The sequence below is a fragment of the Pelecanus crispus genome, chromosome 14 (genome assembly GCF_030463565.1).
Source record: "Pelecanus crispus isolate bPelCri1 chromosome 14, bPelCri1.pri, whole genome shotgun sequence".
Taxonomy (NCBI): domain Eukaryota; kingdom Metazoa; phylum Chordata; class Aves; order Pelecaniformes; family Pelecanidae; genus Pelecanus; species Pelecanus crispus.
In genome coordinates, this window is record NC_134656.1 from 9,370,794 (window position 1) to 9,393,001 (window position 22,208).

At 40.4% G+C, this 22,208-nt stretch overlaps 1 protein-coding gene across 1 annotated transcript in view; it reads right to left on the reverse strand.

Annotated features, from left to right (window-relative positions):
* PTPN1 (protein tyrosine phosphatase non-receptor type 1) overlaps positions 1-18,820 on the reverse strand; it is a 46,624-nt gene extending 27,804 nt beyond the window's left edge. The window contains exon 1 of the mRNA XM_075720927.1: positions 18,742-18,820. Coding sequence (XP_075577042.1) covers positions 18,742-18,804 — 63 coding nt within the window. The 5' untranslated portion in view covers positions 18,805-18,820. The remainder of the gene's footprint in view (positions 1-18,741) is intronic.
* Positions 18,821-22,208: the final 3,388 nt, after the last annotated feature.

Sequence of the window (22,208 nt, forward strand, 5' to 3'; positions counted from 1 at the left end):
AGTCTTTCTACTAAGCCTCGATTAAGTTTTTTAAAAAGAGGCTTCATTTTAGATTAAAACATATACTTCACACTCACTGAACTACAAACGAAACTTGTCTGTGGTATTTGTGTCCTTTCACCTTTTCCTGGAAAGTATGTTGACTAAAAGCCAAACAAACAGCACAGCACTTTAGCTGCTTAATAGACAAACACCACAGTCATTTTGCTCAGAACAAATACTTTAAAGAAACAAAATAACAATTCAAATGTTAGATTTTTTTTTTTTTTTTAAAAGAAATGCCAACAGTTGTGCATTTGTCTTATTGGCAGTTTAAACATACAACACTGCAGAACTACTATAGCATTATTTTTAATTATTTCGTAGCTGAGTTAAACAGATCTAGATTACTAACGGGTATCTTAAGAATATTGGTCACATTAACAGAAGACTAGTCAAGTCCAGTATTCCCTATCTGCAGTGATATATGCTCATCAATAACATGCAGAACTTCTTAAAATAACAGAACTTTCAAAGAGAAAAGGGCAGGCTTTTCCCAAGTTATCTTAATTTTGTCAAGGTCATTTTCAAATTAAGATATCGTATGCGAGATAGAAATCTAGTTGTCTAGCACACACCACCACTAGAAATTACCAGAGAAAAACAAAGTCAGCATTAGAACAACATTTTAGCAAGCCTCTGCTCTAAGTTCGGAAGATGTGGTTCCACCACATAGTACATTTCCATAGCGTGGCCCATACAAAAAGCTCACAGAGTCACTTTGCTGATGTGTTTATGAAATTATCCACGAAAGCATACACAAATCAGTGCTTCCAAAGAAAGGGTGATTCCCCAGACATTTCAATTGCTGTGATCACACCTCACATTCCCTCCCCCAGGGAAAGGCAATTTTGCCGTGAAGCCAGAGCGCAGCAGCTGGCAGCACAGGGTATGAGCCCGCTACTAAACCGGAGGCCTGTCCTGGGAAAGGATCTTCAGGAAAATGACAGCAGTCCCAAAACACCAACCACAAGTAAGGGGGGAACACAACCTCACCAACTAATTAGCCTTCCCCTTTTATCCATAATTGAAACTAATTGGGTAGCATCCACAAAGTATGAGGGATTCTAGTTAGCAATACGGAAGGCCGCGAAGTGGCCCCAAGGGACAGGTAAAGTATATACAAAATACAAAAGACCTTAACAACACTTGTGATGTGGGTAAAATTGCCACCTACTACAAAGTCATCATCTCGCCTAAATCCATCACCTTGCCTATCCAGTAGGGATAAAAACCAATTATTTGCCAAGCTTTGGGGTATTTTATAGTTCTAAACCTCAAGGCAATCCTAACCAAGTTAGAGATAAAGAAAAGTTGTTTTCTTAAACAGTCTCCTAGCAGTAAAGAGAAGAAAAATATAGCTTCTGTTTTTCAGAGAGTTTGATTTTACACCCATACATTTAGCACCAGAACAACTCCCTGGAAGGCATCCGATTCCCTGAATAAGATCACAAGGATTTTTAACCCTGGATTCAGCAAATAAGAACGTGCTTTTTACAGTTTTCAGTTTGTTCTGCAGCACTACTTTCTGTTATAGATGGATGATGAGGTCCAAATAGAAAAGAAAACCATACATCTCTCTCTCATGGTGCAGTATCTACATTAAACTGGTGGTCATCCAATCACTAGCAATGAAGACCAAAGACCATTTACAAACACTACTTGAAAACAGGAAACAGATGACCTCAGAAGTTTTGGTGGGTGCTCAAAATGAATATTAAAAACTAGGTGGAATGAGAGATGGCTACAGAGAGACAATTTGATCAAAAGCAAAAAAATCACCAATGTCAGAGAGGTCTTAGAGCACTAGATGTGCCTGAAAACAGAAAATCTGAGTTTTTAAAGAGCTCCAGAGTTCTTCTCATATTTACTTATCAGGCTCTACAAATTCAACAACTTGGCATCTTACAATACCTCCTAGAAACCACACTCAATGCAATGAGTAATAGGGAAAGCAGGAGACTTCATAGACTCCGACATTTATCACCAATTCTTTTTTGTTATGCTCTTAACACAGCATTAGAATTTGCATGCAAAGGGAAAAGATAGGCTGTAAGAATATGCACACGCACAGTCCTTTGCAAGTTCATTAGAGACTTAAAGCTACAAAAATATCCTTCTAGGTTTTACAAAGGAAAATATCACATTTTTTCACATCACTGCTATTGTCCTTTGGATGCCCTAATGTCAGGTTTGCTGTTGCTGGCATTACATTCCAAAATAAACATTCACGTCAATTCAGCCAGCTAGAACATTAAGGGGCTTCAATGAGAAAGAGACGGGCCCTTATGCTAGACTAGTGATTTTGATCTCTTCCGAATAGCCAGTTGTGTCCTCCCTCAAGAGTAGTGCAAATGCACGAGTTAAGGAAGTCACCCACTGAAGACAGTCAGAAGACACCTCTTGGTTGCTATTATGAATGCTGCTTGTGTTCTCCAAGCAGATTAGTTTTCATCCGCAATGCTCGAACTCATTAGGTTTCTAACTTAGGAGTCAATGTTTCTCACTACCATTTTAGGAATCCAACCACTTCGCTGTAATGCTCTTGGGTTGACAGCTGTGTTGGAACAACTATATATTTCTCCTTTCAGAAGGGAGGCTATTTCTCTGAGTAATTTTTTTAGGCTCTTGTAGGAATGCTTTTGTCTTCCCTGGTCCCCAGAGGCAAGGGAAGAAAGTTTTAGATTAGCTCCCCTTCCCCATCATTACTGCTATAAAAGAAAAGAACTGCCATTGGAAGCAGACATCATGCAGAACCATGGGAGCCAGACCTGGAAATCATGCATTTCCTTTACGTTTTTGGTGAGAAAGTCTTTCTAAACAGAAAAGCACTTCTAGATTAATTGTCAATGGCCTATTTTCCATGATAACACAAAACCAGAAACAAAAGGATCATTAGTTAGGAATCAGAACTTCTGGAGTTTGCCTAGTTTTTATTTTCTTGACTTGAGTTGGTCTGAAAGTCTCTTACTATCATGAAAAACAGAAGTGAAAACAGGATTTTATGAAAACAGGATTAATTTGCAAGCCTTATTTTCTACACCCAACACTGACTAAACTCAGATCTTACCTACTGTCATTTAGAGGATAGAGTAAGCAAGCTATTGGGGTTAACAGAAGCAAAGAGGAATTAAAATAGTTTTTCTAAGACTTAATTCTTATCTCAAGTTAAACTGGTTATATATGCCTTTAGAAAGTACAGTCGGTTAAAGCCGTTTCAGACACCAGCTTGCCATATGTTATGTTAAAATTAGACTGTTGTTTTTTTTTTAAAAAAGCAACAAATTTATGCATGAAGTATGTCTACTCAGTACACACAGATTTTGAGGAATGCTTTTGCTCATCCAGTAATCTTTGCAGAAAGTACCAAATAAAGCTTATTAGAAAAAAGAAGCTAGTTCGGAATGTAATTTTGAAATTAATCTTGACATCTCATAGAACTGTAAACACTTTACACAAAGTAACCTCCACCAGCATTGTTTTCCAAATTTTTATTAGTGCAGTTATTTCATAGTCTGCAGACGTACAGTTAACTGCAATGACTTTTACATTTCAAGATAGTATTTATAGTAATTTTTACAGGATCTGTACAATGACCATATGTCAAGGATCAACAGAAAAGCATTTTGAATGCAAACAACAGTACGCAAGAAATTCTTGTATAATGGAGAAAGGCAACTTTCTTGGAGGGCGAGAGAAGTGGGAATATGTATGCTAGACAGACTACATGTAAACAACTTACAGAAAACAACAATTACTTCATTCCAGGGCTCATGCCTCTTCCTCTGAGGAAGCCTTCAGTTTGAATTCATACAAGTCATAGCCATGATTTTAGTGTAACACAGCCCAGATGCCACCTGAAGTGTTCTGTTGTACCTACATATTCATACTGTTCGATTTAAAAAGTAATGGACTGGTTGCACTAAAAATGTTTATCGTACCTAGTTTGTCAGTGTGATAAATACACATTAATATAATTTTTAAAAGTAATGACATGGGTACCATTGAGAACTAGAGACATTATAAGCTGGCTAAAAATAGTAATTTGAATTCCTAGCTTAGCCAGCTTGGCAGAAACAGCTGTGTTCACTGTAACCTTTAATTAGTTTGCACATTATAAGAGTTCCAAAGGTTATTTCCCTCTCAGAAACCTACTAAATTAGCCTTCACAGCACAATACTGTTACCATATCAAATGAACAGCAACAGATTATTCAGACTTTAGAGACTTACCACTATTTTTTCTTTAATGTTTCATTTATAAAGGCATACATTCTTATTTGATAAGGTAAAGGCAATCTCCTCTCTATCTGGAGCATTCAGAAGAGCCTGTCTTGAAAGGAAAAGAAAAGGTCCAGTTCATAGCTGCTTGCTTATGAACATGTAGTCCTTGTTTAAAGAGCTCTGAACTCTACTTTCAGTAATCAATGCACAAAAGTGTTCACATAGCTCCTGTATCTATTCAGCAGCAAAAGCATGAAACAGATAGGCTTGAACACACTTCTCAAACACAACACACCAGAACTGCCATGAAGGTTTTTTGTGAGCCCTCTGTGTTTTAGAAATAGTGAACCTGGAGGTTGGTATTTTGGAGCCATTTTTGTTCAGATGATGGAAGAAATGCATTAGAAATCAAAAGGAGTTTTTTTTAGCCAAACTGTACATTTAATACGTATCTTGGCCACACGGCCCACGTTTCTGCTATATAATCTTCTGAATACATTACATTACATAGGTGAGACTTTCAAAATGCTGACTGTCCCACCAACAGTCAAAATATCATTGAATTTACACAGCAGAAGTAGGGGCAAGCCAATGTTGAACATGCTTGAATATGAACTAATGGTCAGATTTTAAAATTAAAACATAGGTGGCTCTAGATGTATCAGATTCTTACTCTGCAGAAACAGGTGTATCGGTGATGAAGAATGAAAGATGAGGAGCAGCATGCATTATCACAGTGCGTTTAAAATTGCCATTCACAAAATAAGTCAAATTTAAGCCATCACATTTTTTGTTTACATGTGTTATGTCAGTTATTTTATTAGCATTTTTATAAACAGGAAAGGTAAAAGAATAATTTCTTAAAATACATTTCTATTCGTGAAAGCGTATCTTTAAATTTATTTTTCTAGAGACAACTATGAAAAACTCCCGTAACATAAAAATCTGTTTTAAAACTTCAAAAGAACAAGCAAAGCAATACCAGTAAACGTTTAATATGAATAAGAAAGGACTCAGTTCTAATGCAAGTAAACTCTGTTCATTACTTTCAAACACTGAGCAACTGCAGTCAGAGTTTAAAGCAATTTTTTTTTCCTCTCAGGGCTAAGGGGTGTCTCTCTGCATAAATTATTTCATTCATGTTGGGTACTCCAATAATCTAAAAGCTAAATAAAACTTTCTAATATATTTACAAATGTCCAGGGAATAAAGCCACATCATGACTATGATGTGGCACATATTCAGACCATGTCAGTATTATTTTTGTATTTAGAATACTATGGGACAGGCAACAGCCATATTTCCAACTTTCTACTAATTCCACCAAAATTCTCAAAGTTATGAGCTCATATGTAGAGGAAGTACTAAATACACAAGAACGGAAGTGGCAGGAATTGTTAAATAGGAAGTTGTGAACGCTGCATTACCTATTTAAAAGAAAAAAAAAAAGGTATCTACATCTTATTTAGTGGTAAACTTCATTTCCTTAAAGATGTTCGTACCATACGTTGTTTTACTGGCTTTCTTGAGATGCCATTTTTAACTAAAGTGTGAGGAGGATTACTAGATTTATTTAGTATCAAGAAACCTTGTTCATTCAAAATGATGAACCATATGTTACAACAGGTACCAGCTCCATAATGAAGTGGGTTTCCCTCCTGCATTCTGTTTCTTCCCTACAAATTAGGGTATAATACAAAATCCGAGCACATTCTAATCTATAAGAATTCATAAGAATGCTTCACTCTGTTGGCCATTAGCGAGAACACACGCAATGGAACTAAAGATTCCTTCTGCCAAAGCATACTCATTACACTATTACCAAAAGCTTTTTACCATTTCTAACATATTGAGATTCAAGTTTAAAGAGATTCAAGTTTAAAGAGAACGTGTAATTAACAGGATTGCACAAACCATGTTCATGCCTCTGCATGCAGAGAAAGGCCAAACTCGAGCTTTGCTCCTACAACAGAACCAGCAAATAGTCATGCTTTTAGTAGTTATGTTTTTTAGCATACTGCCCAAATCTGTATTTGGGAACCTTAAGTAGTTCTAACTGCTTAACTGCTGTTCCCAGAAAGAAGCTACAAGTATCCTTTCTTAAACTAATCTCAAGAAAGACTTTTGGACTGCAACTTGAAGAAATACACTGGATTACAAATTCGCATGAACAGCTTGTTTCAGTTGGGATCTGTTTAATATGGCTGTTGCTGTTATAATCACAGATGCCCACTTCACTGTACTTATACTATTCAAATTTGGAAAGGAAAATTTTAGTGATGATTAAAAGCATACTGAATTCATTGAATGGTGCAACCTACAGGTTGCCAAGCTACTGCAATGCACACAAAAACCTGCTGAGAACAAACAGTACTGCTGAAAACAGATGTTAGATAAAGCAGAATTAGGATACTCCTGTTTTCTCACATGACTGCCTAATACGTGTTTAGGAAACCAATCTAAGCTAAGCTAGTTTAATATTAAAGCTTACAGCTTTCTAAACCCGAGATGATCAGCTCGCAATCTATGGACCTGCAGTTTGGGGATAAGTCAAACACTGATGCCATTTCCCCCACCCACACAAACACAAGCCTACGCATTTGTTTACCTGACTACATGACTGTCAGGTCACGTAAGGGCTGAACGGGCCACGCGACAAGCGCACAAGCATGTCGGTTGATGACAGGGACAGAACAGACTGTCCAGCCTTCACATGGCTCCAGGACAGAATGGCTGGGCACCCCTGTTCTACACCAAGGTTTAACCGAAGAAGTTGCACTTAAAGCTGAATGTTTACGCAACTACTTCCAGGGTAGTAAACTGTTCTGAGAAAAAAAGAGAAAAATCAATACTTTTTTGGAAAGAGAAACTTAACCCTTAAATGCTGACAGCAGAGATGTAATGAACTGCTGAACTGACATTCAGAGAAGTTAAGCTACTTAGATCTGAAGTAGGTTTCTGAGCACTTTGCTTTACTAGCTGCCCTTCACACACAAATAATAATGCATATAAAGTCTTTAGTCACAGTGGATATCGACACTGCATTTTATTTATCATAAGCATAGTTTCTAGTGTGTGTTAGCATTTAGTTCTCACACAGGAAAGGCAAATAAAAATATGTCTTCAGAAAAGACAATGTCTAAGAAAATCTACCCATGGTCAACAAGCCTGAGAACTTCCTGTGGAAAGATACAACCCCTCCCTTAACCCAAGAGCAGCCATACCTTAAATGCTAAAATTTATTCTGTATTTTATTATTTCTCCAAGTTGCAAGCAATACTTTAAGACACTGGCTGAACCAGTTACTAGATACTGTTTTAACTGTCATTGCAGTGAGAGAGAGCTTTCACCTCCAGCTGTGCAGGTTGTCTTCTCCCCATGTGAAAGCAACTCAGAGTTTAAAAAACAAATGTCAGTGTTAAACAGGCACATCACATAATCAAGATAAGCTTTCACAGACATCCTAACGCAGGACAGACTAGCACTCTGCACTCCAGTATATGAAAAAGACTGCAAAACTCGACAAGCTAGGCCTTCAAAGGACCGTTTAATACTCCCCATGCTAATGAAACAGATTTGTGAGTGAAAGTGAGTTGTATGGATCAGATGAGATAAAAACCATCTTGCCACTTCATGCATCTACTAATACTGCTGGCTTAAAATAACTCGCTCTGAGAACACCAATTGATTTAGCAAAGCCAAGCAACTATCATAACTTCTACCTCTATAATGACAGCATCCTCTCTGGAAATGCACGACTCCTATTACTTCCTATGTTCCTCTTTTACAGCCCGGACACAGAGCTGCACCTAAGGCACCGCACTCCACAGCTCCGCTCGGCTCTTGCTCATCACATTCCACTTCCTGTCAGCCGGAGCCAACTAGCAGTCTTGACTAAACATGCTTTATGATTTGGTGGCTGTCTCAAACCCTCATTTGCAGTCCTAGCACATATCTGGAACACGTACAGGAAAAAAAAAAAAAAAAAGCATAAAAGGCAGTAACTTCCAAACATCTTTAAAAAACCCCTTCACCCCATCACATCCCTCTCCATTCCCCTGCCCCCCAAAAGACGGTTACACTGAAGGCTTCTGAGCACTGATCCACAAATAAAGATTATCGGCTATTAGAATCACACACAAGCGCCTCCTCTCACATAAACGGTGCTGAAGGCAAAGCATTTTTACTAGAAGATTGGATTATTTTTCTCTAAGCATTCCAAGATAGAATTTTGTGTGTAGAGAGATAGCTTTATATGGAGAACACATTGTTAGCAGACTTTAATACAAGAAAACCCCAAAGATGTAGACATTATTGCATGAAAACAATAAATGTTTGAGTGCTTGCTCCTAACTAGGTAGCAATATTAACTTATTTAGCTACTCTTAAGAAGATAAGAAGCACATAACAGTTTTACTACCAAATCCCCACTTCATGTGGTAGAAATAAGGAATTTCCTGCTGTCAGTCAGTCACAGAAAAGTAGCCTGTATGCTGGAGTGTATAAGGCAATCAAGTAAAGCCTAGCTTGTAAGATTAGACCTCTCCACTAATGCTCTCATGTCGGCTAATAAATCCAGTAACTTAGCAGCTGTAAAGATTTTACATATTTTCAACCTCCTGTTCCAGTCTTTCACCTCTACTCAAAACAAGACGAGCCTGATGGACGCAGAACAAACAAGCTCCAGAACCTGGAGGTACCCCCTGAGCCCGCCTCCAGAGGGGACAGCTGACTGCCCCGGGGTTTTGGACCCTGCCTTTCCCCAAGCCACAACTACCCGTGCTCACCACCCACCTCTGCTGCCGCTTGCCTCTACCAACCAGAGCCAGACTGCCACACGCTCTTTCATAGTTTAGCTGTCTGTTAATAGGTGTCAGCTACCAGAGTGATTATTGTAGAAGAACTGAAAGCAATTGCTATCTAAAGGGAAATGAATAATGAGCCGTTCTGTAATACTGCTCACTGGCAAATCAAACAATCAACTCCCCCAACTCAATACAGCATTTTTCAGTACACTACCAATTCAACCACAGCTAAAGTTGTAATATGCAAGGATAAAAAGGATGGGTTTGTTGGTTCACAACACATGCTGTCCTTCACATATTCACTATATTAGTTTTGAAACAGTACAAGGACAGATCTGCTCTGGTCATGAAACACTTCAGGCCAATTCTGAGAAGATATCAATACTGGGAATGAAAACACTGTACAAGTTGAAACAAGATTCTTGTTCGTGTCATCCTTCAGACACTGCTGCACGCTGCACAGTTCTAGGTAGCAACTGCTATTTAATGTGAAAATTCTCTGTTGTTAGAAGTTTAAGAAACAAGTGACAATGTTGCTTTCCAATTTAATTAAACTGTAAAGGGAATAAACAAAAACATTTTCTAGAGTTGGGCAGCCGTCCACTCCCCCATCCTTTGTTGGTTAGAACTCTCACCTTTTTTCTTTAATTTCTGGAAATATTCAGAAAATTTCCCAAATGTGTGTATACTTATTTTGGCTGTTTAATAAGCTATGTAGTATTTTTCCAGTTCTTGCTCCAATGACCCACCCTCTCCTTTCCAAAAGAAGTTCCTCTTACTAAAACCTCTTGCTCGTGTCAGAGTTCTGTTTTTCCAGCAGCCCCCATCTTTAGTCATTTACTCCAGTGCAATGCAGAGCAAGGACGCACAACTCTACACAAGGATGGCAGAGTTTTAGTCCTACTTCAAGCAACTGCAACGACTATACAGAAGACAGTGGAAAAAATAGGCCCTACACAGTATAATGGAATTGAGATCTTCTGAACTCGTATGGGTTATTTTTCCTGTCAGAAAAAGGAAGTATACTCTTCCTTAGTTGAAGATGCATTTTTAAAATAGATTTCACATTTTACTTCCTGTGATCACATTAAAAGGTCACAGTATTTATGCTACTGTAACCTGTTACTGTGGGATTAGAAATGATATAAACAAGCAATTCTCATTCATATGTGCACAAGGGAAGAAGGTTATGAGAACATTCCTCTTTATGTGTAGACCACTTGTTCTTGTTCCAAATAAATATAAAGAATCTGAGAAACAGAGTGTCTTTTGTAGAATGGCTCACAGCATCAAGTACTTGATGAATCAAGCACTTCACAGGAGAAGCATAAAATTCTGGGAACTTGAGATACAAGAAAAAGTACCTGAAAGATCACAAATAGAACAGCTACTTTAAGTTCAAAATACTGCTATTTAGTAGCATTTTTTAACAAGCAATTATTTTAGCCCAAAAAGTATAGCGAGCTTTCTTCCCAGAGGGGACAGTTTCCTCTCCGCCTGCAGCGAGATCTGCATAGCTCCACACTCACCACTAGTACAGCATGCAAGTTTTTCTGCAATTACATATACTGGCAGAACGTAAGCTTTGTTGTTGCTTTATTTCCTATTTCCACTTATGTAGAAACTGTTTTCACCTTCTTCTAACTACAGGAAAAAGACTGCACCACACGATTCAAATCTGATTCAACAATCTCTTAACAGTTGGTGAGGCAAGTAAATCTCCCTTGTCACTGATCTCTTCACCCTCATTGCTGAAGATGACTTTTTACTCCTTGAACCACGTGTTCCCAAAGCATCCACAACAACCAAGAGACAACTACGGAACATCTTAAAGGCCTGGATCCTAACACAGAAGGAAACAAGACGTCCTATATACAAAGCAGAAATGCAGCTTCAGTCCCTAACAATGGAAACAGGCCTCTGAAACACACCTTTAATGTATCAGTATGCTACTTAAATAAATCCAATACGAGATTAATGCTGGATTCAGCAGAAAGGTTTTTTTTCCTCTCTCTACTTTCTTTCACGAAAGATATGCCCAACTAGGAAGCAGGACTGTCCAAATACTTTTTCATTCCAGAGGTTAACAAATCAGCAACTAAATAAGGTACATGTTAAGTATCAGTGATACCAAAAAAATTCTCCTTAAAAGTACAGTGTAATTATCATGCCAACAAGGACAGGCAGGAGACAGCAAGAGAGTATACATTAAAAACAAAAGCCACCAGGAAAAAAAAAACAACACAGACACACAATTTGGGAGGAATCACATCTGACTTAGTGTTGATGATAAATATTTTGAGTTGAAAAATATAGAGACTCTAGCTACAATGGTTAAAAACACAGATCTCCCAAGTAAGCTGGCTGTATTTATTTTGCTTCCACAAGTAGTTGCCCTTTACCAACTTGTTACTCCCCTAATGAATGCAAAACCAGTAACTTATGGAAATAATGTGTTTATCAGTCCATATTCTAGGACAAAATATTGTGCAAGGTGAAAGTATATGGAAACAGAACCTACAGAATTAGAAATAAGAAAAAAATTAACTAAAAACCTTTGCAAAAGTTTCATATGATGCTAGTTCATTTTCCTTTCCAACAAGGACATCAGATCTTTCATTGCTGTCCTATGAACCTTTTTTCTTAAATGCATAAAGCACAAACCCAACTTGAAAGTAGATCAGCTATCACTATTAGCAGAATCACATGAATTTCCAAGAATCACTTTTATCACTTTTTCTTAGTATAATATGACAGGCAAGCTGTTGAATCTTAGCTGTGTTTCGCGTGGGTGAGAGAAAAAGCACATCTAAATTCACAGGGTTTGGTAGAAAATGAATTGGCATTTGTACTACATGATCTACAAAGTGAACACACAAAGGCATTCTGATGCTGTATCATAGTGCCTCTCCCAGCCAAACCAGCAAGGGCATGTCTACTGGCACCAGAAAGATAAACAAAAAATGTTTCTTGTGCAAATCAACATGAAACAAGTTGACCAATGACAAAAAAAAAAAAACCCAAAAAACTCAATGGTAAGTGATGTAAACATCAAAGCTTACAGATCAGATCAAGTTTATATTATTAATTCTGAACATTGCAGAGAATCTGTTTTTACATTTTCATAAACTTGCTTCTTTTAGGAAAAAATGCACACATTGTTCACCAGGGCTGCTTTCCTCTGACAGTGATGCTGTACACACTTTTACAGAGGTGCAGATACAAACGTTCTAGTCTAATAGTTCTAGTCTAGTCTAACATTTTAAAAGTAATGAAGTTTTAACTTTATCTAATTCTGTAAAATGTCTGAACACTGACAGCACTTCACATCAGCACTGAAGATGATACAAAACCTTAGTCAATCCTCTATGTTTGTCTTGTATCTCAGTTTATACTAACCTTTTTCCAAATCAGTATTACAGAAATAAGCAGAATTAAGTAAACTTTAATATGAAATCCTACATTCAGGAACATTCTAAATAACCACTCCAGCTAAAGGGTTGGGGATTTTTTTGTTTGTTTTGTTAATTGTTAGGTTTATGGCACAATATTCAATTTTCAAGTATTCATCAATTTGTTGTTAATAAGCCTGCTACTCAACTCACATTCTGAAAAAACTTTCACTCTATGCAGAGAACTTATCCCTTCCACTGCTGGACAACAGGTCTCTGTTTTAAAAGAGAACAAAATTACAAGAAAGACTATGGTCACAGGAGAAAACCCTCCTATGATGTTGAATTGCCTGAAGCATTACTGGAGCTGAGCTTTTTGTCACACAGTGCTAATCTGATTTGCAGGTACTTAAAAAAAAAAAGACACCACCCCCCCCCCCCAACACACAAACCCCAAAACCCTACTAGAAAATTACTTAACATATTATGAGTAACAGAATACTGATACTATACACATGTTTTTGGTTCCTTCCCTTCTGTGTTACAAAAGGCATGAAAGTAATTTTGTGTTTTTAAAAAAAAAAAAAGCTAACACTTTACTGAATATAAATCTCATTTTGCATATGGGGAGACTAAAGAAAAAACTAGTTTGTTTGACTATGGGAAAACAAATTCAGTGGCATTATCTGGTGACTGCAACAACCCACCCATTTCTCACATTCACTGGAGTACAAGTGATAGCATGACTTCAAGCTTTTACCCCTTTTTATAGATTTTTTTTTTTCTTTGTAAACTCTTTCCTCCTTCATTTTCTTTTAATTAAAAGATGTCCACTTTGAATCATACATGAATTCTGAATCTTAAGGAATCAGTTAGTATCCTCACATATTTAATGAGGCTAAATTCACAAGCCAAATAGATTATTATGTCATGCTAGTGACACTGATCTAAAACCTAAGAATTCATATGTTTACAAGAAAGTAGCTGTGATATTTCAGTGTAAACCACAGCTTAGAAAGCCTCAGCTAAGAGAACCCTTGGAGAAAGTCCAGTTGCAAAGTAAGTATTACAAGACAAGATTTCATTTTAATGTTTAGTTAACTATAGGATGAACTGTCAATTTAAACCTACCCAGAATATTTAGAAAGTTATTTTAGTTTCAAAAATACTTGGTCTACCACTACCACATTTTATTCTCTACTTACAAGGGCTATTTCTATTTGAATTTAACATCATTTGGCATACGGCCAACACTGCATTCTCCTTAACTGTCAGTTTCCTTCTATATATGCACCCTTACAGCAGACGGAGAAAGAGCAGTAACACGTGGAAGAACACACTAAAATCATAAAAACCTTCTGAAGGTGCTCAGATGCAGGTGCAGTGCTGTCTGCACGTTGTATGATTTCTATGATGTATGATTTTTTAGCAAATGATATCCCCTTAACAGTAAGCCACAACAGGCTCCATTTTTCAATGTTCTACTTACAGCAATGCTATGACAGGAGATTTGGATTCAAGTACTTAGATTCTGAACTCTGAAAACCAAGCAAAACTAAGTGGCTCAGAAGCTCCATATAATGGGACTTGCACAATCTCACATTTGCCATCAGTAGAGACAACTGGTCTTGACCTGAAAAAGTAGTATAACTATCCAACGCAGCAGAGTGCCCTGAAACATTCTCAATAGCACAAAACATACTATCGCTTGCAACTGAAAGTAAACTCTGATTTTCACAGAGAGGATATTGACTTCGCAAGCCACAGAGACAGCTACCTCATCATTGTTAGCGTCTCCCACACTTGTATCAAGATTCAGTGGCTGTACAGCACTGGAAAACATGGACTATCTTTAGCTGTATTGAAGGAAAAAAAGAGACTCCCTGCAACTATCAGTTCTAAACCAGCTTTCCACAAGCAGAGCCAATTAAGCTAAGCCTCGAATGAATCAACATAGCATGAATTAAGAAGTGGCAAGGCATGCATGCAGAGACCTGCATTCTGAAGTAGCAAGAACTGGCAGAATAAAGCACAAAGATGCATTTATAATAAGTCATGCTCTTGCCACAATTTATCTGCTGCAAAGAAGTTTAAAGTTTTTTAGCACCAGAGCCAAAGAGTAACCCAAATGCTTACAGAGTGCAGCAGCACAGTCTGAACTCTCACTGCAGCTTATAAACTGAAAACACCAGTAGAACTTCCTGTTCATTTACTTTAAATACACAACACAACCACACTATTGTAAGTCTACAGGGTCAACAATTTCACAGTTTACTTTCAACATTAAAATCTATCTACATAGTCCACAAATATTTTTCCAGAGACAGCGAATACAGAAAAAACTTCCCATGCCTTTTCTCTCTTGACAGAGAGATACCCAAATGTCCACGATAGCTTTCTATCTTCCTCCCATAATCTGGGTAAAGCTTGCTAACTTTCACAATTTGTAGTATTTTAGTTTAGCTTAGAGAGGTTTTGCGAAAAAAGTAACATTCCCTTTAATATTAGTTTAAAATACCCTCAAAAAACAAAGAAACTGAGAAGAGGTATGTATCTCTTGCAGGCCTCAAACCAAACTGTAACTACACTTCAGCTTTCCAAAGCACACCCAGCAGTACAGTTAGTTCTGTTTTCAGTATGCTCACTTCCAAACCTACTTGAAAATCTAGACTATACCCAGTTCTTTCTTACTACTGACTACAAAAATTAGAAAACAGTGCACATTTTAGTTTGCTTTTGCTACCTTGACATGGAAAACTCAGTATGAGCTGTCCCCACAGATGTTTCTGTAAAACCAAGTGTCAGCTCTGCCTCCATCCATATTGTATGCGATCCGTAGTTGAATGGTAGATCAGTAAATGATTCAGAGGTATCTTTACTGTTACCGATAAGCACATCAAAGTTAGTATCAGTAGTCAACATACTAAAGTCAACACACCTAGTTTATATAAACACAAGAAGCAACTCTACCTGTATTTGAGGGTTGTGTTTTTAAGATAGTATGTCATTCTATCATCGTGTGTAAGAAGTTAGAAACTAAAATATCTCCTAAAATTCTGAAAGACTTCTGCATATAAAATTACTATGAAAAACTGATACTGCATTCACTGTGAGCAAATGAAAATTCAATGTTCCTTTGATATTCTGGACAAATAGCTGTTATCTTTTTCTCCCCTGCTCTAACAGCAAGCCTAAACTGTGCTTTTCTTAGCTTTGGGCTATTGCTTTTTTGTTGTGACGTCTCCAGAGCGAACGCTTTTCATTCCTATTGATACTTCTAACGATATTTATGCAGGGTGCGTATCATTCACTAACCCTTAAGCATTTGTTTTCTGTTGCATACCTTTACCACAGTATCACACTGTAAAGCTCACATTTAATCTGCTGTCCATTTTCCTTTAACTTATTGTTTTATGGAAGAGTACTTTAATTTGAATGGGCACTTCTTCTACTTAGACCAGGTCTCATTTTATTAGTTATCTTCTAAGTACCCTTCTCTACAATACAAGCCACAGCCAGAACCAGACCAGTCCTTTTCATCTATTGGGTCTCTGAACAACCTTTACAGGATCTCATGGCTCATAGTTCTTGTAGCAAGTAAATCTAGATGAAAGTAAGGGACAGAACTGGGTATATAAAAAAAACCAAACCAAACAAAAAACAACACAGAGAACTTCATCGGTGTTCACCCTGTTTTGACCAGCTACAGCAAAGAATAGTTCCACTATACATGCAGTGCCCCAGACATGATTGTCACAAAATCCCCTACACAAGGTCTTCATTTTGAAATGTTTTTGTCTCCATCCTGTGATTATTTATGCTTAAAAAAAAATAATCTAAATGTTATTCTTTCACAACTGTACTATTATCATAGCTGAACATAGCTTCCCCTTGTCCAAAAAAAAGAAGCTTGGACAATTTTAACCCTTCAAAGGCACCGAGACAAGTCTCCTTGTAGCCATCCTTCCAATTAGCTTCACCTCCTTGTAGTATTTGTAATTCCTCCCCTAGATGCTGTGCAGTTCTGTATCTCCAGATAATAGATTTAGCCAAGAAACAAGAGGACGTGACTGTTAATAAATTGCATTATGCTTCACTTGGAATACTGGTGAACATTTTTGGATTTCAGCAGTTACAATCGTAACACCCAGATACTAGAAGCCTGTGGTACAATTAACTTGGGGGAAGACTTTTTTCTGCACCAATAACATATATTATTCTACTTACTCCATTCTTCAGGCAAAGATTGGTATTTGTAGGAAAACTGCATTGTTAATGTCACAGCCCAGACATCAAAAGCACGGATTACAGTGAAGTACATTGTTCTTCCAGATGTACGTGATCTGCCAAGATGTCATTTTCAAGAGCTGATATTTAAAAGCAGGATGTAGTTGAGAAACTGAGTTACATGACACAGATGTACATGCTTACTAATCAATCTTAAGGAAAAAAAAAAAAAAACCCAAGCAAAAAATCCACCTCTCGTGCTTGTCAACAGTTGGATGCAAATCAAAGAATCACTTCAGTCTTTTTTTTTTTTTTTCTTTCCCCCAAGTTGAATTTTAGTCCTCAATCAAACCTTGTGCTGTGCCACAGTCTGAGCAGGCTACTGAGTCACACCATTCAAATAAAGCAGGACAAAAATATCACTGAATGCTGATCCCACATTGAAAATATGCCACAGTCCCTCATTGTCCTTACACATTGTACTTCTGTAATTAAATTGTACCTGTAGAAATATACCACCTCCATTACAGAGCTATATTACTCAAAATAATTTCCTGAACACTAAGCCTGCAACACACCAAATCATCAAGAACAGTTTAGCAAAAACATAACATCACATATGCACATGACTTTCAACTGATACAGTTAGCAAGCACTGCAACTCTGCAGGACATTAAATACTCTAACAAAAAATGGACCTGCTGAAAATTTCACACTTATTTTCTAACTGCCAAACAACTGGAGATGTTCATCCTGCAAGCTACTACTTTTAAAACTTTTAAAACTTGCCTGCTGTGTTTCTGAAACTGGAGTTCATTTATTTCACTTTTATAAAACTCCACTCCTTCTTTTAAATGCCTATTGCCAGAGAAATTCATAGTGAAAGGGAAGCAAAACCCAGCTTCTATGTTGCAAGCATGAACTTAAAACTCATTAGTTTATGCAATATACCAGCTTAAACATTCAAATGGATTTTACAGTAATGCTGCCTGATCTGACTGAACGTATCCACTCAACCATTCATGTACTTCATCTTCTCTTAAACTTCATTTTGGATAAATGCACGAAGAACTTTTTAAAGAGAAAAGCCCTAATTTCTGTTGCTTGTATGTGTGAAGCTGGATCAAGTCGGCAAATATTCTTGTAAGAACATTTCTTATGGCATTCATGTTTGCCACACAGGTTTTTTTAAATGTCACAAAAAAATCTAAATGCGGTGAAGGAAATAATAAAAAAATTGTACCAGATAATTGCACAAGTATTACTAACAAGCTGCTTTCAGGCTCTATTCTATTATTAAAGTGACCGAAAAGCTAGGTGCATGCAATGCTGCCCATCGCTGTTGTTCTGTAAAAAAAAAAAAAACCCCAAAAAAGACAAATAACGATACTTAGAATTACTCCCTCAAGGTTAGGAAGGGGGCAGTTTTAAAGGGTTACTGAGCATTTACGTCCATGCGCAGCCCCAAGTGGAACGCGGAGCGAGAAGAGCGTGGCTGCGGGAGCTCGCACAGGAGGCTCCCTGCAGGCCGGCGGCGCCGCGCGGGGGCTGCCCCGCGCCCGCGCCCGCACCCGCCCCCGCCCCGGGCGGGCCCGCGGAGGCCGGGCAGCGCAGCAGGGCGCCCGCGGAGGCCGGGCAGCGCAGCAGCGCGCCCACGCCCGCGGCGCAGCGGGGTCCCCCCGGCACCCCCGCCCACGCGAGCCCTGCGGAGGAGGCGGCGAGGGGCTCGGCTCCGCTCCGCGGGGGGGGGGCAGAGCGGGGCCTCCCTCTGCCCCCTGAGCGCCGGGCGAAGGAGGGCACAGCGGGGCGGCGGGCAGCCCGCAGCTTGTTGCGGGAGGGAAGCGGGGAAGGGAGAGCTCCGACCCAGGAGGGAGAGGGGAGGCGGCGAGCAGCGCTGCCCCCCCGCAGGGCCCTGGGCAGCCGGGGCGCACACACGCCGCGGCGGTGGGGGGTGGGCAGAACCGGGCGGCAGCAGCGAGAGGGCGAGGGAAGGGGCGCTCCCCCGCCTGGGCGCCGGGGCTGGGGGCAGAGCCGGGCCGGGCGGCTGCCCCTCACCTGGTAGATGGCGGCCCAGCTGGCGGGCTGGTCGAGCCGGTGGAACTCCTTCTCGATCTCCATGGCGGGGACGCCGCGCCAGGCCTGGCCCCCCAGCGCCGCTCCCGCCCGCCGCTCCGGCAGCTCCGGCTCCAGCTGCTCCCGAGGCCGCGGCTGCCTGCTCTGCATGTCACCCCTCCCTTCTCCCCGCCGGAACTACGCAGCCCGCCCCGGCGACGCGACGTCCGGGGCGGCCCGCGGCCGCGGGGCTCTGCGGGGCGGCGGGAGAGGGGGCGCGCGGGCAGCGCGCGGCGCCAACGGTCCGTAACGGTCGCGGCGGGCGCGAGCGCCCAGCGGAGGGGCTGCGGGGCCGCTGCCCGCCCCCGTCAGGCGGCGGGGGCCGCCCCTTCCTCCCCCGGGCCCCCCCGAGGCGACGGCCCGGCAGCGAGCCGCTGGCGGCGGCAAGCGGGGCGGGCTCGGGTGCCGCCTCCCCCTCGGCACCCGCGCCGCCGTCCCGCCCGGGGCCGCGCTGACAGGTAGGGCGGCCCCGGCGGGGCTGAGGGGCCGCAGGCTGGAGGTGGCAGCGGGGAGTCCCGGCTTGTGCTCGGCAACCGGAGCTGGCTGGGGGAGCGGCAGGCGGAGCCATTGGTTGTAGCTCTGGGGGCCCCAGGCTGGCCTCTTCTGGTTGCTGAGCCGCGAGGGCGTGCTCGAGTCGTGTTTTCAAGCTCTTCACCTGCGGCAAGAGAGTCAGAAACTTTTAAAAATTGCGATGCGGCCATCTGACTGCAGGGGAAGGGCTGTGAGGCAAACGGCCGTCTGGCAGCAGGTGCCACAACTGGCAGTGCAGGGGAGTTGGGTGCATGTGCATGGGCTCACTTCAGAGACGGGTAGGACAGCTGTATTCTCTCTCACTGTAGTCAGAAGATGGAGAGTTTATTTGTCACTCTTGCACAGTCTGCAGTATGAAATGTATTTCTGTCGGTTGTCCCATACCTGTTGATTTAAAGGATAGTGTGATGTGACAAAACTCTGAGTGGAGTTTGATCATCTGCCCTCGGCTCTTGGATTATTAATCTGAAATGGCCATTACTGCTAGGTCCTACCCCAGGAGGTAAACATTTGTCGTTCTGTCCCACCCTTCCCATAAGCAGTGCCGAATGACGTTTTAGCATACGTATCTCATATTAGAGAGCCAATGTCTTCCTGAGCTTCAAGAGCAGATGTTCCAAACATATGGACATAGTTATCCCACGTATAATGCTAGAGCACACTTTGTTTCCAAAGCGAGGAATTTTACTCCTCATGTCAGCCAGCTTCTGTTTGTTGGATTACTGTTTCTTGGGCTTGTAGAGCATACTACTGCTGAGGGCTGGTGCAGGCTTGGCGTACCTGATATCTCTGCAGCATGAACGCTGGCCCAAAATAAGGTTGTGAGAGCAGGTTTGTGGGTTCAACATTTTTCGTGAGAGCATTTGATTATAAGTACCCTAAGCACAGCATGGATCGAAGGCAGCGAGAGTGGTAGAGTTCTCAACAGGCAAGATGTATCAATGTGACGGAAGACAGAAGTATTTCATAGCTTAGCTGCAGTCCTTGCACCGCTTAGCTGTTCCTGCCAGAGGAAGCTTTTCCATTGCTTTTCCTAATCATTCTGCCGTGCAGTCTTTGGAAGAGGCTCCCTTTCAGTGTTCAGCCCCAGAATGCCACTCTGTTTGAGACTCGCTTATTGGGCTACTTAAGCGCAAATGGGTGCTCTCTGAGAAGAGAGGACTAGTCAGAGATGTGAGCTGAGGGGCCCAGAATTTCAGGGGAGGGTTAATAGTAATGCCCACAGTAAAGGCAAGCTGTGGAAAGCGTCTTAATAGGATAAATGACTTAACCTATGTAAACAATGAAACATTATTCTCTAGTCAGCTGCTGCATGTAGCATAGAGGCATTAGCAGATGGTATTAAAAAGATTTTGTGCCTTTCTTACTGCATGGGCTTTCTCTTGACCTGATTTTTGGAACTACGCAGATGCAGTATTAGTCTCATGAATAAGAGGGTTTCTACCTGTTGAGACCTGCTTCCGTATTTCTAGACGCAATGGGTGGGGGACTGCACCTTCTCTCCCAATCTGGCTGCTCTGAGGCGGTATCCTTATCTTGAGCCTGGGTGGTGAATTTTTAACCTACTGGACCTGGGGACATAAAGACAAATTTAACAGCTTTGCTGCTTTCCCCTTTCCCTGTTATTTCAGGGTCATGAATTATGAACGTATGTGGGGAGTCTTGCTCTGTTTCAGTGATCCCATACTGAGAGATGAGTCTTTATAATGTCACCGAAGAGCAGTTCCTGTGGATGGCCGTTTGTCATGCGGGCATAAACCTGATCCTACCTCGAAGAGGTCAAAGCTTGTGATGCTACAGCTAAATGCAACTGAATTACTGCAGTGCATAAGCATTTTATAAAGGAAGATAGTATACACTCTTTTATGCTTATATCGCCTGAATGGACATAATAAAATCAGTACAAGTTCTTCAGTCCGTGATTCATCAGCAATATATTCTGCTAAGAGTGTACTGTTGTCACAGAAATAATTGCCTTGAATGACAAAAACTCATACACATTGCCACAAACAAATTGATATTCAGCTGAAGATTTCATGGAGTAACCCAGAAAAGAGATTATAAATATTGCCAGTGTATCTTACATTTCTTCATAAATCTCTGTCTATCACAGTTGCAATATGTGCGGCCAGTAACATTCTAAAATGTGTCGGACTGGTTCAATGAATGATTTTATTAAATAAATGGAAATTTTGGAAGGGCTAGACTATGTTATAAATATTTGCTTTTACCTATGTATGCCTATGTAAAAGAAGTGAGACACAATTTGTAGCAGTGATACACATTGTGACTCCTATTTCAGGAAAGCACAGCTAATTGGTGCGTAAGCTGTTGGATTCTTTTGGCTTTGTTTTTACATACAATTTCAGCAATAGTATATGCAATGACCTCCATAGCTAAAAAACCGAGACCCTTACGATAGGCAGTTAGATAAGAGTTTATGTCAAATAATGAGCTTCATCTTTTTGGCACCTTGTGGTGCTACAGCAATGTAAAGGGCACACAGGCCACTTGATGGAGCCATCAAGTGCATTCTGAACATTAGCAGAACAATGAAACTAACTCTATTATTTTTACTTCATTTGAAACCCATGAAATGACTTAGTCTAATCATGTTAAAGTATTTAATTTGCCTTTCTGCTAACGACATTCAGCATTTTGAGATGACCTAGTTTAAAACAGCCTTTTAAAACAGCCAATGTCAGATCAAAGATGATGCATGTTCCTTCACTGTTTGATTTTTGAATGCAACTTTATAGTTACATTAAGCCAGTTCTAGCCCGCTGCATCTCCAGTGTACAACTGGGAAGCTTGTCATTCACATTCAACACACTTATGCTATTGCACTGTACATATTTGTATCTCTATTTAGCAGAAAT